The 18560-nt window shown below is 41.2% G+C and overlaps 1 protein-coding gene across 3 annotated transcripts in view; it reads right to left on the minus strand.

Moving 5' to 3' along the window:
- The window catches only part of PCCA (propionyl-CoA carboxylase subunit alpha), a 357755-nt gene that overhangs the window by 111339 nt on the left and 227856 nt on the right, over positions 1-18560 (minus strand). For all 3 annotated transcript variants that reach the window (XR_006414646.1, XM_044429576.1, XM_044429577.1), the window contains exon 19: positions 5661-5763. Coding sequence is in view for 2 of the 3 variants with exons in the window: in XM_044429576.1 (XP_044285511.1) it covers positions 5661-5763 (103 nt within the window). In the remaining variant the exon portion in view is untranslated. The remainder of the gene's footprint in view (positions 1-5660; positions 5764-18560) is intronic.

Here is an 18560-nt window from a genome sequence, read left to right on the forward strand (position 1 = left end):
TGTCAGTCCCTGCAAGACGAATGGCTAGAGTAACGATCCTCTGGGTAATACACCAGTCCCATAAATGAAGGGCAAGATAAGCCAGCAGGGCCGACCTCATACTGCCCTGCTTGTTGATGTAACACACAGTGACAACATTGTTCAAAGCAATCTGAATGACTCGGTCCTGAAGGAGATTCTGGAAAGACTGGAGGACTTTGAAGACCATCAGCAGTTCCAGACAATTGATGTGTCTGGTGGTCTCGTGTCCCTGCAAAGGAACAAGGCATGATTTTTCAACATTAATACACAGTCCGAGTCTGTCAAGGAGAGCACAAGTAGTATCGATGGCTGCTAGGAGGCCTTCCCTAGAAGAGGAGATGATCAGCCAGTCATTGAGATAAGGGTAAACATGGATGCCTTGTAGCCTCAGATGGGTTCAAACGGGAGCCATACACTTGGTGAAGACTCTTGAAGTGGTAGCAGGCTGGAGGGAAGAGCATTGTATTCAAAGATGTCGGTAGCAACAGTGAACCAGAGGAGACGCCTATGAGCAGGATGGATGCGTATATGGAAATAAGCATCCTTTAAGTCCAGTGAACCAATCCTCTTTCCAGAGCAGCAAAAGAATATTTTGGAGTGTGGTCATCTGGATTTTTTTTAGTTTTGATGAACTTGTTGCCACCATGTAAATCCAATATCAGGCGTAGACCACCGTCCCTCTTCGGGACCATAAAATATCTCGAGTAGAAGCTGTGGAGCTCCTCGGAGTAGTCTAGTTTTCGAATTGCTCCTTTATGAAGTAGTTAGGAAACTTCATCTTGAAGGATTGGGGAAGGAGATATATATCGGATTGGTCCCGGTGGGGGGGAACGGTGTCAAAGTTGATTTTATATCCGTGCTCCATAATGGAAAGTATCCACTTATCAGATGTGATGGACTCCTAAATGGGGAGACGACTTTGCAGTCGATCCCCAAAAGGAAGAGGGGAGGGTGGGTTGGAAGATCAAGGAGAGGTTCGCGCATCCCATCAATGCCGACATTTGTCAGTTTTGGGATGACAGGCCTTGCTGGTACCAAGGCGCTTTTTTTCTGTGGTTCCTTTGTTGACGGAGTTGGAACTGCTGACAGCCAGCATACTGGGGTATGATAATGATATTGAGATCGAGACCAAGGCCACTTATATAGACTCTGGGCAGGTGTCTCCATATGACGGGCTGTCACACGTGCCTTATGGATGTTCTCCAACTTATCATCCGTTTTGGTGTTGAAGAGTCTGGAGCTGTCAAAGGGCATATTCTCTATGCATCTCTTGGTTTTGTCAGGAAGGTTACCTGAGCGTAACCAGGCATGATGTCGAAGGGTGATGGCACCAACAAGAGCCCTAGAGTTGCAATCGACATGATGTCTCACCGTGTTTAGTTGTTGTATGGCCAGCTGCATGGCTTCTTGTGTAAATATATGAGCAAGATCCCTCTGCTTTTCTGGGAGACTCAAAGTGATGGATTCAAGCTTCTGCATGATAAAATTTTGATATCTCGCCATGGTAGCCTCATAATTAGAAATGCGAAGCCCAAGTCCCATGGCAGCATAGATGCGGCGAGATATCATGTCGATCTTCCTGTCCTCTTTGTCTCTAGGTGTGGAATGTTCCTTGTTTCTCCAACACTGGGATTAAGCTTGGGATGCTTTAGAAGGAACTGTATGTCTTTTTCCTGAACTTTAAACATCGATTCAAGCCTCCTGGACATCGGGTGTGGCTGGTTTGGTAGTTGCCAGGTGTCAGTCATGGCTTGCCGAAGAGTCATGGCAAGAAGATGGTGGAAGACTCTTCCTTCCTGCCAATATTGTAAATATTGTCCTGGTTGGGATCAATGAGATATTGTACACTGATCTCCAATGACCTGGTCATCTGTGCCATCAGATTTCCAAAGCTGGAATAGGAATCCCCAGGAGAGCCGGAACTCAGGGTGGAGATGACAGCATCTGGTGAAGTAAATGTTTGCTCGGAGTCCTCCAAATCTGAATCAGAATGATACAGGGGACTGGATGATGAATCAGCAGAAGGCAGAGGTCAGGAAAGAGCCACAGAAGTTGAGGGGGCATCACTCAGAATCAGATGCGGAGTCAAATGATGAGGGTGGATGGAAGGCCTCAGATAGTAGCCGTAGGGCGGACAGAAGTCCCATTGGTAGGACTGAGATGGGTCGAAGTCTCCGTATGGCATAGGCACCCAAAACTTGGAAGGCAAGACTGGGGCGTGTTGTTGTTGTTCAGGCTGAGATTGAGGAGGAGCCCTCAGAGATGCCTCCAGGGAGATTGGCATTGGTGTCAGAGAGTGTGCCGACAGCAGTCCAGTCTGAGATCATGGGGGTGAGTCCCAAATCTCACCATCAGACACGGAGCCTCTGACCACAGCATCAGAATGGTCCAGAGTGGACAGGGCCGAGATGACAATCTATGGAGGAGATCCTGGTGAAGATACCTCCATGACCAATTGAATGTTCGGACCGGTTGGTGTCGGGATTGAAACGGCGTTCAGTACTGAGAGTGTGGTAGAAACTAACTCTCTGCGAGGCCACTTAGCAAGCTTGTGATGCTTGCAGTCTGACTTGTTGGCCTTGTCTTTCTTGACCCTCTTCAGCACCGAGGAGTCATCAGACCCAAGGTGCTTCGTCTTCTCCTTCTGTTTGTGATGAGGAGAATGAGAGAAACGTTTAGCCTCCTTGGGAGTCGTACCATCAGTCGATGGATGAGGAGGAGTGGCATTGGATGGACCTGCTGCTGCAACCTCTGCCGGAACCTTTGAAGAGGCGACCAGAGCTAGGTCCCACAGGATCTTCCGCAAGCTGTTCTGATTCTTGCGGTCCTGCCTAGTGAAGGATTGGCAATGGCCACACTTCTCAGTCCTCTGACCTTCCCCCAAGGACAGAAGGCACAGGTCATGCAGATCAGTGGGGGACATTTTAGTCCTGCACTGGGAGCACTTATGAAATGCTGCTCGCTGAGCCATCGAAGAAAGATTGAAAGATATAACGAATGAGAGGAAAGGTTTAACAAGAGTAACGATAGAAGGAGATGGGAAAGGGGAAGGGAAAAAGGGGTAAAAACTTTTTAGAATGGGAAGGTTGGAAGAGGATATCAAAGAAGAAAAAGGTGAGCATGAAAGATTGAAGACAAAAAATTGCAAGTACAGCTACGAGGGAACAACGAAGTCTCAAGGCACAGCGAACAGTGGTCACAAGAAGACTGGGGAAATGGCAGGCACTCCTCCCATTTATACTATGGGGGGGAGGGCACGGAGTTCCCGCCAAAAACCATTAAAACTGTTTAATCTTCCCGGCAACAGGCACTGCGCAGGCGCAGCACCCATAATGTGATACACAGAGGCCATGATGAAGAACAAAATAATTGGTGACTAAAATGAATAAATACATAACTGGCAGGGGAAACAAGAGGGAGTGGCAGTGCAAATTCCACAAGGGGAAGAAGTAGAAGAAACAAATAGCCAGCCTCATTTCCTCACTTCTTGCATAAATCCAGTTTTCTATGTGCTAGAAAGGTCACTTTGCAGTGGGGGGGCAGCATTATCTTTTTTGCCTTTTCTTTAAAGAATGGGTAGAGATATTTGTTTTATATTATGTTATTTATTTATGATTGTGAGCCGCCTCGAGGCTTCGGCGAATGGGGCGGCATAGAAGTTCCATAAATAAATAAATAAATAAATAAATAAATAAATAAATATTTGCTACAGTGATAGAAATGAGAGGCCTTCACAGAGCAAAGAGAAAAGCAACACAAATAACCTCCCAAAAGACACAAAATCATGTGACAGTACTGCATGGGGAAGGAATCACTTTGCTTGCACATGCCAGCTTTTTATATTTTGATGAACACTCTTTGACTGCAGCAGTACTCTGGGAAGTTCTAGTTAGCTCTAGCACTGGAATGGAGGTGACACCATTTATTAGCATGCTCAATGTTACATAACTTGTAATGACTTGTAATGCATTCCACTACGTACAGAAGTTAATTCTAGAAGAGTAGTCAGTAAGCAAAGCAACAGGTGCAGTGTGTCATCATATTGCAAATTTGAGTGTTATCAGGAGGAAAGACCTCTGAATTCTCTGTAATAAATGCATATAAGCTTATTAAAGAATGATAGTTGAACCGTTGTGTTGTGTTTTTACAAGATGGATGAGTATGAGTCTGTCTCACCATTTAACTAAACATGTTCAGGTACATAGGCAATAGCCTTCTTGCTAAAATCTATTAACAAAAAGGCTGCATGCCACACTCACATCTTATCCAAGTACCTGGCTTTTGCTGCCTCTGTCCCACAATTATGTCTCATCACCCAATCCCTAACCCTAACCTTAACCCAATCCCTAGCATCAGCCTGCCTTTCCACTAAGTACTGCCTCCAGGCCTAAGAGCTGAAACACAAAGAACCATCACAGAGTGCCAGTTTTCCCTTCAGGCTGCAGGCAGAAGACTAGAGGAACATTCAAAAATACATTTTAAAAACTATCTGTGCATAGAATGTGGCATGATTGGCAATAGAACTTCCTGGCACACTGCTTTGAAAACTGCAGGACTTTTTCCATGCAGAGAACGTTCAAATAAGCAATTTTCCACGTACAGACTGCAACATATGAAGAAGTACACTACATAATTCTGTAGATTGTTCTTATCATTTCATGTGTTCTTCCTACATTGCCTTTTTTGTTCCTCATTTCCTCCATTATCACAACCACACCGATTGTTGTACACTACATGGTGAGGACTCCTTTTTCCATTTAAACAATGTGACCAGTTGCCAGCTGTCTGTTGAGCGTTGCACTGCCTTCTTTCAAATTGCCACTAGTGTTGAATATGCAAGCCCTCTCTTCCCCTCTCAAGAGGAGTGCTCTGCCTGGGAGCTGCCCTGCTGTCCACCAGTACATCCTTACCCCTTTCAGCTCAAGCTGGTTTGAATGGGGATGCCTGTATGGTGTAGAATAGGACAGCAACAGCAGCATCTTCAGGTGCTGAGAGGCTTCTGAGAGAGAGAGGAGAGAAGAGGAAGCTTGCTTTTGAGTCTAAAGGGTGAAAAGAGAGGGTACTGATGGCTGAGATGATGGAAAGATGAGAAAGAATAGGAAAGAGCAACACATACGCATCCCAGTTCCAAGCTCAGCACTATCTACATGGAGCTGAGTCTTTTGAAAAATCCACCACCTCCTCCACCTCCTTCTCCCTCAAGACCTCTCAGCTCTAGGGAGTGCTCCAGGTCCTCCACCCGCCCCCCCCCCCCAATCAGCTCTCTTGAGAGATGTTGAGAGGGTAGAGGGGGCGGGGGCAGTTCAGGCAACTCTAAAAATTACTATTTCAACATGATAAAACCTTATAGCTGCTGAATTCGTTTAAATAGTGGTGTTTATCAGCCAGAAAGAATGCCAACAGTTGAAACAGGTTCAGTTGATATACAGACTGATTTTATTAATATGATGGGTTTCAATAAGTAATTCTTAGATGATTTTGATGCAGGATAAAAAGTATTTTCGCCATTTTATTGCTTTCATAGAAAATAAATTAATAATTTAGCATTGCTCATTCTTCATTCCAATCTTAAATTTTGAGATCAAGGCCATAAATACCATATGATTATAAAATATTATTACATATGAGTGAAGACTTACTGAGAATGTTGACCCTTGACAGGAAACAACGACTGAATGAGTTGTGTCTCCCAGCTGGACTGATAACTCCCAGTTTCTTGTGCCAGGTTCAGAAATGGAAACCCTAGAAAAATGACAAGATGAAGAAGAATGTTTTAAGTGTCTTCAATCCATATTTCATCACAGATGATTATCATGTTGTGTCAACTGTAGTTTCAATCATATCATCTAGAAAAGGAATAAGAAACAAACTCCAAAGGGGTTTGTGGTCAACCCTACCATGTCACTGAATTTGTCACTGAAATGTGCAGTGGCAGAAAAACTGTTGCTTTCACTTTAAACCAAGGTATGTAGAGGGTTTGCAGCTACATCACTGAATTGCAGTAGTAAAGTCAGGGGTGGGAAGCAGAGTGAGGCCTTCAGTGGCATACAGGGAGCAATGTGGGCCCCCTTCAAATCTAAAAGTTACCCAGCTAAAATATATGAATAAACTTTATCAGAAGCCAGGATTTATTTACTCTATCTCTGCCCTAGTTTCAGGCAACTTCTAATACCTAAACATTAAAATCATTAAAATCCTGTTATATAAAATAGCAAGTATTAAATATTTCAGTCACCTTTCAGTCATGCTGAAGTCACTGGGCCACACATGCTTCATGGTCATAGAGTCTGGATTGAGTTACAATGTACTGATCAATTTTAGACCTGTAAATTTGCAAGGACTCAGTATTTGGAGTATTTTCACTGGGCTGAAATTTCATGATAATTTGCAAGAGAGTCACAGGTACCCATACCTGTAGGAAGTATGCCATCAGGAGTGGATTGCCTAGTGAAACCCACATGCTCTGCATGTAGACTATGGCAGTTGCAACTCATGGCACCCTCAAGTTTAAAGTGCATGAGGAAGTCTTCATTAGAAAAGCTTCATCAGAAAGTGCAAATCTAAACTGGCCATCAAAATGAAAAACAGAGCCCAGCCCTTCATCATGATTTATCCTTGCCACTGCTGCTACTTTCACATATCACAGGAATCCTCTACCATAGAAGCCACAGTATGTTGGTTGTGAGCCTGAGAGACAATTAGACTCATCCTCATGTTGGTCTTCTCCTCCCCCTTGGAAGGAACCTCAAGGGATTGCACGAGAGGAACAAGCCTTTTTCCCCTCCTTGCCATGACTGCAAGCCTTTTGGGGCTCATCATGACTGTTCTGCTTTTCACTGTTCCCCTCCCAACAATCAGAAAAGTTGGCTGTCAAAGGAAAAAAAATGACAGTTAGCTGTCCAAACTTCTTTTTACTTGTAAAAAAAAAAAAAGAGTGGGAAGTGCACATTTACACTTTTGCAAGCTCAAAGCAAAGTCCAAAAATGTGCAGTCTTGTGGGAACGAAAATGGGGTGATTGAGGTTCTTGCTACAAAGGGGATTTATATCACCCCCCAAAGACCTTTTTGCAGCTAAAGACTCTTTGCACCTTTGGTTTTTCTTGACATCTGCCAAGAAAAGAGGTCAGGGCAGAGTTTGCACTGATTCCTCTTTGGCAGCGGACATCCACATGGATGTCCGCTGCTCCAGCTGAGGCTTCAAACCACTATAGCCACACAACTGCAGTTATTCACAGTTGTGTAACTGTGGCTAGAAACTTTTTAAAAATGCATTTTAAGGGGCTAGCTAACATGGGCAACCCCTCCCAGCCACCACCAAGGAACTGCTCATATCTGTCAAACTGGGATGTACCCTTTTCCTGTAAAGAGTAGAAAGCAGCAGAGGGCAGGGGAGCCAGTACTCTCAAATATTGCAACCATATTCTGGAGGGAGGTGGCACTGACCCTCACCTGGGACTCCCATAGCAAGGGCAGCAAAGATATTTTGTGGCTCTTGGCATGGGGCTCCCAGGGTTGGGCCACTGCCCTTGGGTCAGTTGACTAGGTTTGGATAACAAGGCACTGGGGGCAGAACAACCTCTAGAACAAGCCATGGGTGGTGGTTTGTCTTCCCAGACAAAAGCCACCTTGGGGATATCAGTCCATGTTTTCATTCCACAACAGTACATTGTATTGTAACCCACAATGGGCTGTTTTACCCACAATACAATACAATACAATACAATGCAATACAATGGGTTGTATTGTAACCCATTGTAACCCACAATGGTCTGTTTTGTCATGTAAACACAGTCACTACTTTTTACTGTTTGCAACAAAAGAAGAGGGGAAAGTACCTTTCAAAGTATGAGTCAAGTATCATCTTGCTTTCTTTCTTGCTTTGATTTTGTATTGAATTGTGACTGCTATGGACATTGTTTAAACATGAAAACACTGAACCATTTTCTTTTTATTTAGAGAAATATTAAGAGAGAGACAAAAGTATTAAATTCCAGTCTTAGAAGATGGGGTTTAAAAAACAACAACAATCTTCCAAGTTCTTTTGTTGTTTTTATATACTGATTTGCTACAGCAAATTTTGTAGCTCATTCATCCTTTCTAAATACTTCTTTTTGCTAAAATAGATTGGAGAGCAAATCAAGTTGCAAATTTTAAGAGGCAGAAGATTCTCTATATACATTTATGGAGAATACCACTCTAAGTAAGACTGGACCTCAAGTGAAGTCCACAACCAAAATTAGTGGTATCAAAAGCTGTCAAAAAGAATGTTTCAGGGAGTTGCTCTTCTTCCACTGTAACCTTTATAGATTTCAAGAACTCCCTGTAGAAATGCACAGACTAAGCAGTTTGTCCTTTCAGACTGTCCTTAAACTGTATTCTGCTGTGATGTTCCAGGCATCTGACAACAATGGTTAGGCTGTGCCAGCTGCTTACTGCGCTAATCATAATTTCACATTGTTACCCTATGCTCTCTTCCATCCTTTGCATTTGGCTACCTGTTCATTATCATAATTGGCCCACTTTTCTCCTTGAGTTCTTCCCCTGTGATTGTATGCCCCTGTTATCACTCAACATATGCTTAGTGGTTTCAGTATGACAGAAGCCGACTTGCTTCCTGCTCTGTACATTTACTTCAAATACTCCAAGAGTACATGATTATTCTTAATTACTTTCTGAAAAGGAAAATGTAACTTAATCCCAACAAACTTGCTTAAATAAATAAAATAAAAACAATAAACCATGTCACACAAGCTTCAGCAACCATTTTCAAATGGAGACTAAAGAAGGGTCTGAGTGACTGATATGGGTTACCTTACCAAGTCTCGACTGAATCTACAGTTTGTGCAAATCAGTCAGTCTTCTCTGAAGCAATAGCGCTCGCTCGCTCGCTCGCTCGCTCTCTCTCTCTCTCTCTCTCTCTCTCTCTCTGTGTGTGTGTGTGTGTGAGAGAGAGAGAAAGAGAGAGAGAAAGAGAGACTGAGAGAAGGATGTTGCGATTCTACAACCAAACTATGTTGAATCTGCTCCGAGACTAGGTGTATGTGCCTAGCAGTTAATAGAGAGCAGACAGAAAGCCACAAATTTAATCTCTGGTACCTCCAGTTTAATAAGGCTATTAGGTAGATGTCTGACTGTGCAGAATCTCTGCCAGTTGGGGTAGATAGTACTGAGCTAGACAGACCAATGGCCTAGCTCAGGATAAGGCAGAAGCATGTGTTCTTATGAAAATTTCCCAGTGTCTACCCCAGCTCTTACAAAAAAGAAAAAGGATAAGGTGCTGCTGAGTTGATTCTGTATTTATTACTTTTATTGCTTTTGCTGCAATAATTATTATGTGAATGATAAAGACTATACTGAAATGAGAGAAAGGAGCTTTTAATGTTTATGAAGCAAGCATTTCTAATATTTCAGAAAATGAATTGTTTAGCCTACTTTATTATTTTTTATTTGATCTGCATTCTGACTTTCTACCAAGAAAAATGTCACACAAAGTGGTTTATAACCAAAAGTGAAACCAAATTAACACAATAAAAAATCATTTAAACACAACAGAAAACACAGGAGTAACAGGATAAAAGCAGTGCCCTGCAAAAGTGGATTCTCTGGGAACATGCAGCCTGGTTTCTTTCATCTTCAGCCAACTTTTAACTGCAAACTTTGATGAAATATCTACTCAGGCCACTGTTTCTGCAACTTTCCTCACTCCCAGAAGTCTCCTGTTTGCCAGCACTTTGGGGGAACATCTCCTCAGAGTGCATTTGAGTACGTCTCACTGCTGACATTAAATACGGATCCACAGCAATATTTTAAACAAAGTCACTTTGAGGCAGTTCTTTGTATTTGCATTTGGTGTACCTTTGGCCTATTCGTGTTCAGTATTTGTGGGCTATTGAGTTTATCATTTGTTTATGATAATTAAAATTTTCATTGTATTATTTTTGAGCTCTAGTTCCTTACGGCTTTCTCAGTGTGTGCAATAGTGGCAGAATGGCCTTTCTCCTTTGTAGCTGCATAGGTATCAGCACAGAGTTTTGAAATAAAGTGACCTTATTCATCTGTCTGCATATACAAATTTGACCTAAATTTCAAAACCATAGTGAGCATGTATCACTAGCAAAGCATTTAAAACTTTGAGCACGAGAATACCAAGAGTTCAGGATTATATTGATATCCTTGTTAATAAATATGAAAAAATGAATGTCAGGAAAAAGAAAATTCCTCTTTGGCAAACATATTTTTCAAAATATTAAACTTACATTCTTAACCAACCTACAGTGGAGCTGATCAAGATTTGCTAATTATCTATAATGGGGCTGATGAGTAAGGTCTATCAATGTGCCAACTAGCGCCAATTGGAGAGCCAGTGTGGTGTAGTGATTAAGAGTATGGGACAGGCATTCAGGCAATTTGGGTTCTCTTCTCTACTCAGCCATGCAGTCAACTGGATGACTTCGGGCCAGTCAGAGTCTCAGCCAAACCTAACTCACAGAGTTGTTGTTATGGAGATAAGACTGAAAGCAAGATGAGGAGAATTGCTTAAGCTGCTTGGAGCTCAGTGGAAAAAAGTGAGATATAAATCTAATAAGTAAATCAATAAATAAATCTAAACCAACTGCCCAAAGAAGAAGGATGGTCTGAAAGTATCTACAAGTCACTTTGGTCTGAAAGTATCTACAACTCTCTTTGTCAGAGCCACACAAAGACAGGGGCCTGGGATTTTTTTGGTAGCTTTTGGGCCTGAATTGATTTCAGATGTTACATATAGTTGAACTAACTCAAAATGTTCACTTTATTTTCAAATTAGCCCATATTTTATTTTTATTGCATATATTACTTATCTTTTTCAAAAGTCCTTTGCAAAGGATTATTGGACAAAGATTCAGGACAAAGGTTGCCTTCTCCCCTGCTTTATACTTTTTGCTTGCTTTTAATATTGGAGGAAGTACCTTGATAAGGTAAAACTAAAACCATCCCAAAGAAAAAAATGCAAGAAGGCAAACTGGCTGTCTGAGGAAGCTTTACAAACAGCTGAGGAAAGAAGGGAAGTGAAAGGCAAAAAAGAAAGAGAAAGATACACCCAATTGAATGCAGAATTCCAGAAAATAGCTAGAAGAGATAAGAATGCCTTCTTAAATGAACAGTGTAAAGAAACAGAAGAAAACAATAGAATAGGGAGGACCAGAGATCTCTTCAAGAAAATTGGAGATATGAAGGGAACATTTCATGCAAAGATGGGCATGATAAAGGACCAAAATGGCAGGGACCTAACAGAGGCAGAAGAGATTAAGAAGAGGTGGCAAGATTACAAAGAACTATACAAGAAAGAGCTTAACGTTCCTGATAACCACAATGGGGTGGTCACTGACCTCGAGCCAGACATCCTGGAATGTGAAGTCAAATGGTCCTTAGGAAATCTGAGCAACAACAAAACTAGTGGAGGTGACAGTATTCCAGCTGAGCTATTCTAAATCTTAAAAGATGATGCTGTAAAAGTGCTACACTCAATATGCCAGCAAAGTTGGAAAACTCAACAGTGGCCACAGGATTGGAAAAGGTCAGTTTACATTCCAATCCCAAAGAAGGGCAATGTCAAAGAATGTTCAAACTAGTGCACCATTGCACTCATTTCACATGCTAGCAAAGTTATGCTCAAAATCCTACAAGCTAGGCTCCAGCAGTATGTGGACCGAGAACTACCAGAAGTACAGGCAGGATTTTGAAGAGGGAGAGGAACTAGAGATCAAATTGCCAACATATGCTGGATCATGGAGAAAGCTAGGGAGTTCCAGAAAAACATCTACTTCTGCTTCATTGACTGTGCTAAAGTGTTTGATTGTGTGGATCACAACAAATTGTAGCAAGTTCTTAAAGAGATGGGAGTACCAGATCATCTTATTTGTCTCTTGAGAAACGTATATGTGGGTCAAGAAGCAACAGTGAGAACTGGACACGGAACCACTGATTGGTTCACAATTAAGAAACGAGTTTGGCAAGGCTGTACACTGTCACCCTGCCTATTTAACTTATATGCAGAGCACATCATGAGAAAGGCGGGGCTAGATGAATCACCAATTGGTATTAAGATTGCCAGGAGAAACATCAACAGCCTCAGATATGCAGATGATACCACTCTCATGGCAGAAAGTGAAGAGGAACTGAAGAGCCTCTTGATGCAGATGAAAGAGGAGAGTGCAAAAGTTGGCTTGAAACTCAACATCAAGAAAATTAAGCTCATGGCATCTGATCCTATCACTTCCTGGCAAATAGATGGGAAAGAAATGGAGGTAGTGACAGATTTTATTCTCCTGGGCTCCAAGATCACTGCAGATGGGTACTGCAGCCAAGAAATTTAAAGACGCTTGCTCCTGGGGAGGAAAGCTATGGCAAATCTAGACAGCATAATAAAAAGCAGAGACATCACCCTGCCAACAAAAGTGCGTATAGTCAAGGCTGTTGTTTTCCTAGTTGCATTGTGTGGCTGTGAAAGTTGGACCATGAGGAAGGCTGAGCACCGAGAATTGAGGCCTTTGAACTGTGATGCTGGAGAATACTCCTGCGACTCCCTTGGACAGATACTGAAGATGAAACTCAAATACTTTGTCTACCTAATGAGAAAGAAGGACTCACTGGGGAAGACCCCAGTGCTGGGAACAATTGACGGCAAAAGAATAAGGAGATGGCAGAGGATGAGGTGGCTAGATAGAGTCACTGAAGCAGTCAGTGTGAGCTTAAGTGGACTCTGGGGGATGTTGGAGGACAGGAAGGCTTGGAGGAATGTTGTCCATGGGGTTGCGATGGGTTGGACGCAACTTCGCAACTAACAACAACAACCTTATTAAGAGGCTGGACTTAGGCTTGGTTGGATGAAAGTACGGTCTTGAGACAGGTTCAGTGGTGCCTACAGACACCTGGGTACCCTGGGTACCCTTTTTAATGCCTACAGAGATGCTCTAGCATTCCCATTTTTAAAATTAATTAATTTTCTTACTGGTTTCTAAAATTGCATCAAGCAAAGTGAGGACCTCTGGCTACTTCCACTCTGATTTCACATGAATCCTTCTGGACCATACATGGTGCTTACAGACATTCATCAGGAAATGAAGAAGGTGGGAGGCTGCAGAAGAATGCTTCCCTCTGCAATATATGCCACAATCAAGAAAAAGAATAGGGGAAAGAAATAGACTTCTGTCATCTCTGCCTAGCAAGTTCAAGAGGAGCTAAAGAGAGCAGGAGGAGGGGACCAGGAAGCTGGGTAAGCAAGCTGTGTGGTGAGGAAAGCCACCAAGAAGCTGGTGAGGGCTGGAGGAGCAAGTTCAGGGCTGTGCATCTGAATGGATAGAGGAAATGTGTCTGAGAAAGAGACGAGAAGAAAAAAGAATTTAGCAAGAATTCTGGAGGAATACTTCAGAAAAGTGGTTTTTCATGTACTTGTGCCAAGGAAGCCAAGGGAGAGGTGTGTATGCATATGTATGCATGAGGGATACATGGACTTTGTGTATGTGTGTGAATGGTTAGAGGATGTCTGGATGACTGGATAGGGGAAGTCAGAGGGGGAGATAAAAAAAGAGGGAGCACACATGCTAAGGGTAGTAAGCCAGAGTAAGTGAGAAAGTATATGGTAGCAATCCAGAGTAAATATGGAAAAAGAATATAAAATTGACTGACAGAGGAGGTAGGGGAAGAAAAAGATTTTTCCTTCTCTGTGATAGGTTTCTGCTAGTGCTATAAATTGTGGGTTAAAAGGCACAGCTTAATGTGTTAGAGCAAAGAACCCACCTCTGCTTATTTTCAGTCCTGTGATGCAGGGAGTCACAAAGGACAAATAATGTATCTCCTATGGCAGCTATTTTGTGCAGATGCACATGATACTATCTCACACTGCCAGATTGAAAGGTACAGAAAGGTTGTCTAACCCTGATGTATGCAATCAACTTGTGAAATAATAAGGGACTAAATTCTAGTTCGAAGAACTGATAGCAAAGGCTGTGAAGAAAGGAGTCCTAATAAAATTCCTGTTCTGTAACTGCTACTGCAGTAGTAAGGTCATACAAATTTTCAGAGATATGTATTTCAGCGCATACAAAAAGCAAAAAAGCTGAGCTCAAATCAAGACTATACACAGATTTTGGTGCAAATTGAGCAGATTACCAGTAGAGTTGCATGTGAGTGTGTGTGTGTGTGTGGGGGGGGTGCATTAGAATATCTGGCATACTCATAGCTTGTCACTTACACACACAAAGAAATACAATATGCTACTCCTTACATTTTTGCCTCCTTGCCAAATGGTTTGGTTGTCTCTGTTCATAGCATCAGTGTTCACAGCTTGTATTTTTGTTGCTGCAGTGGATTCTCAGCTAGAGAACCTTCAGAATGCCTGAAAAACAGGATGTCTATAAAACAGACAGACATCACAATAATTAAACTAAACTCTCTAAGCGTCAAAACTTAAAAAAAAGTATGTTTCATTCATGTAGACTGAATAGCTAAACAGCTAAATAGCTGTTCTACTTAGGTTTCGATTGTCACCAGCCGATTACGATAAATATGCAGTGGGCTGCAAAAGTTGGCTTCCATCTGGGATAGATGATGCAATGAGACAGGATTTAAATGTCACTAACATGATTAAAACAAAAGTATCAATCTCTTTATTAAAAATTATCAGATGGATAGAATCTTTTAAAAATCTGTATTAAGCTGCCATTTGTTTTCGAACTCTCAGGTGAGAATTGGAACCCCATCATTGCTAAATCACATTATATGATACTCCACAAATACATGAGGCCATTTTTTGCCACAGCACAACTGCCTGTTTCAGCAGCTACATAAAAGTGATGTATTGACTTTAAAGAATATTAATGGTCAAAGAATAATTAAGGAATCCTTCATCATAACTTTCACAGTGGGAGGCCTGTAAACGATCAAGAATAATGTGCTGTATTCTTTCACCACTGAGGTCAATTCCTGCATACAAATCCTTACAGCAGACCGGGGCGGGGTGGTGGGGGGGAGAGAAAACCCCTTCAGAAAGTGGCTATTCATCTGAACCAAGTTCAGAGAATTTCCAACACTGTGAAAAGATATGTTATGCAAGCACATAGATGTATTCAGTGGGGGTAGACTGAACCAGCTACATGGAGACTACAAAGAAGCCCTCCCATGGCTCATGAATAAGTCGAGGAAATGATCAGAAAAAAATAGAGAGATGTTTAGACAGATGGCCCACTTAAAATGCCTGGGACAGGGCATAAGCAATTTTAATGAAACTTTAGATCTAGCATAGAAATTGTGGTTTTCTTCCAAAAGGAAGGCAAGAGGGGGGAAAAACCCAAGAAAGGCAAATACAAATTTAACAGTTCACACAACAGTCCATTTTATAGTGTAAAAAGACAAAGCATTTTTCAGCATTTTTAAAATAAGTTCATATAAAGAAGGATCTTTCATAGTGCCTTCAGCTATCAAGAAGAATACAGAAGCATGCAATAGATAGATTAAAAGGAATTTTAAACAGCAGCTGACTGCCTAACAAAAAAAGGAAAAAATCTGAAACATTACTATCCAAGTGTTTTCAACATTTTCCAGCATAAAAATTCATAAATGTACAAAAACCAAAGAAAAAAGGAGAGATAAAAGCACTGCTTTTATATATTTTTTCAGAACTAAAATATGTAAACTAGTCCATTCACTTAATGTCTTTATCATATATAAACATATGCAGATACACCCAATATGACATTCCTAACTGTTTAACCCTGCCCCCACTAATATCTGTATGTGAAGAAAGGAAATTAGATTACAACAGGAATTAAGTATAACTCTGGAGAAATTCATGGGGCACATCACCTAGGCATTGGTACCTCATATTTTTCTGTCAATATAAAACTGGCATTCTACTTCCTCAGAGAAGTCAATGGGATCTTTGCTTGCTCCCTGCCCAGCATGGATAGGGGGCAGTATTAGGAGGAAATTAGGAGAAAATAATTAGATTTCTACCCCTCCATGACTCAATGGATTCTTTTTGCTCCTTCTGTACATCCCTAACATCCCTGATGCAAGGAAGTGAACCCACCTGCAGCAAACAGAAAAGGGGTACTATACTCAGAGCACATGGCCAAACTAAACAGGTCAAGCAATTGGCCTGAAAATTTGAAAAGGTATACACTTCTTGTAGAAACTGCCATTTCCCTCATACCAAACTATCACTGGAAGCATTCAAAGGTCATTTCTAAACATGTTGATTTGTTCTAATGCCTAAACTTATGCAAACTTAGAAATTATGGTGTGATGGGTTACCCAGTCAGGATATCAAACCACAGTTTGATTCCAAGGACCTACACGAAAGCTCAATGTTGACAGCAATTTAAAGCCTTGTTTCTTGCAATTTTTACTCTTTTACAAGGTACTGGTCATGCTAATTTCTTATAACCTTGAGAGACAATTTGGAACTGTGGCTAGGATACTGACACTTACTGGGTGACCTTCAGCCAGTCACTTCTGTTCATTCTAAGCTATCTCAGAGTTTGTACAAGGATGAAACCAGGTATGAGCTGAAGAAGGTGAGGATTTCAAGTCAAGTTTTAATGGATTTAGCCACTGGCCATTTTAAAACACATACTGAAAAATAAAGAAAATTCATTAATAACAAATATTAAAATGTAAAAATAATTATAAAAGTAAAATAAAAACTAGTTTAAACACTATCAATTAGCTACCCCCTTTGATACCTCCTTCGATCTAATCTTTGTAGCTGCCAAAGCAGAGAGACTTCATAGGATATGGAAGCATCGTTATCTGATAATATGAAAACAATCTTCTTGAATTAAGAGTATACATCAATGGCAGATAAAATTTGAGCTAAAAATCATATTTTGGAGCTCTATAAAGCAGACAGAATATCATGTAAAGAAGAAGATTCTCTACTACAGGAGAACCACAAATACAGAGACAATGTTGTACTGGAGTGTGAGAATAACATCCCACCAAAAGGGCTGTTTGCATGCTTTGAAAATGCAGAGCAGTGAAAGAACCTCTGAGCTTATGATTGGGGATACTGACTAAATAGTTAGCTCTAGAGTGGTCAAGTTTGATTAATTTGTATCAAGGAGCTGCTTTAGATGTTAAAATTAAGGACTGATCTAGCAATGCCTCTGAAACCAATCCCTAAATTGAGCATTATCAGCTTAGATCCCTAAAGGATAATCTAGAATGACATATCATTGGGTGATAGCAGTGGGAATGTGAGAGCACTTAGAGTCTTTTACAGAATCGAGGGTTTTCTATTTGGTAACTTGTAGAACTGGAACTCAAAAATTTATTTTTTTTCCAATATTTTATGACCATCAGGTGTACCTGAGCCCTAAGAGAGAGAAGTTCCACTTCAACTCTCATCAGAGAAGCAGAAGAAGGGCAAGAAATCGCCTTAAAATTGCTTTTAGATTACCTACACATTAGCCAGAATATCCTCCTTCCAACTTCTCATATAGAATCTTGCTTATAAATTATTTCAGTGTGGGGTCAATCAAGCGTCTGCCCTTTGGACAGAAAAAGTGTAAAAATGACCCTACCATCCTTAATGTTGAGGATTTAACCATTGCAAGGTGAGTTTTCCAATTCAGAGTCTCTGTGAATGTTACTCCAACTTCAGCAAGATATTTTGGCCTTTCTCCTGAAGTCCATTGCATTTGTCTTTGCATAGTTTATATTAAGAACTACTTCATTACATTACCACTCTACTTGAAGTAAAAGTCCACTTCAATTTTAGCTAAAGAAATTAAAACCATATTATCTTCATAAAGCAGGATTGAAATTTTCTTTTGGCCCAACAAAGGAGGTGAGGAAGAAATACCTTGTAATCCACCCTGAGCTTCTTGAAGGCTTGGATAAAAACGTAATTTATAAATTTATGTACATTATAAAATATTACAGTACTGAGATTACTGTATGTATTCAAAACAATGTGGGATTAATACTACTACCAATAACAACAGTAATATACTTGCATGGTTTCTTATTAAGTACATTTCTGTAGTATTAAACAGTAGCAGCAGTGAAATCAATCAATCAACATCTGAGGGGTATGATGCACCACAGAGCTTGAACCAGGTGTTTTGTGAATCAAACAACGCTTCCCCATTACTTGTATCTCTGGGGCCGTGCAAGAGCAGCAGGCAAGTCAGCCCAGGATATAAACATCATAAAGATTTTTATGGAGTCCAAGAAAGCCTGTGAAATGATACTCAGCTCCAAATTCTGGTGCCCACTTTCACATTGCTTCTCTGCAGTCTGCCTCCTAGGCTGACCTCCAGACCAGGTCCCCAGCCTACCTCGTTGTAGAACTCTTGCACTGGCGTGGCCTCTTTGCCAGGCTGCCATCCGGGGCTCAGCTTCCAGGGACTTAGAGCCTTCCGACAGTTAGGTCTGGATTGCAAGTGCTGGCAACTTCAGCACCTAAAAACTGGACTCTGCTAAGCTACCATATGGCTACCATATGTCTTTAAATCAGGAGTTTTCAAATGGTTTTCTGCAGAAACCTGGTCTACTTC

This window comes from Varanus komodoensis, unplaced genomic scaffold, assembly GCF_004798865.1.
Source record: "Varanus komodoensis strain SLA01 unplaced genomic scaffold, ASM479886v1 scaffold2, whole genome shotgun sequence".
Taxonomy (NCBI): domain Eukaryota; kingdom Metazoa; phylum Chordata; class Lepidosauria; order Squamata; family Varanidae; genus Varanus; species Varanus komodoensis.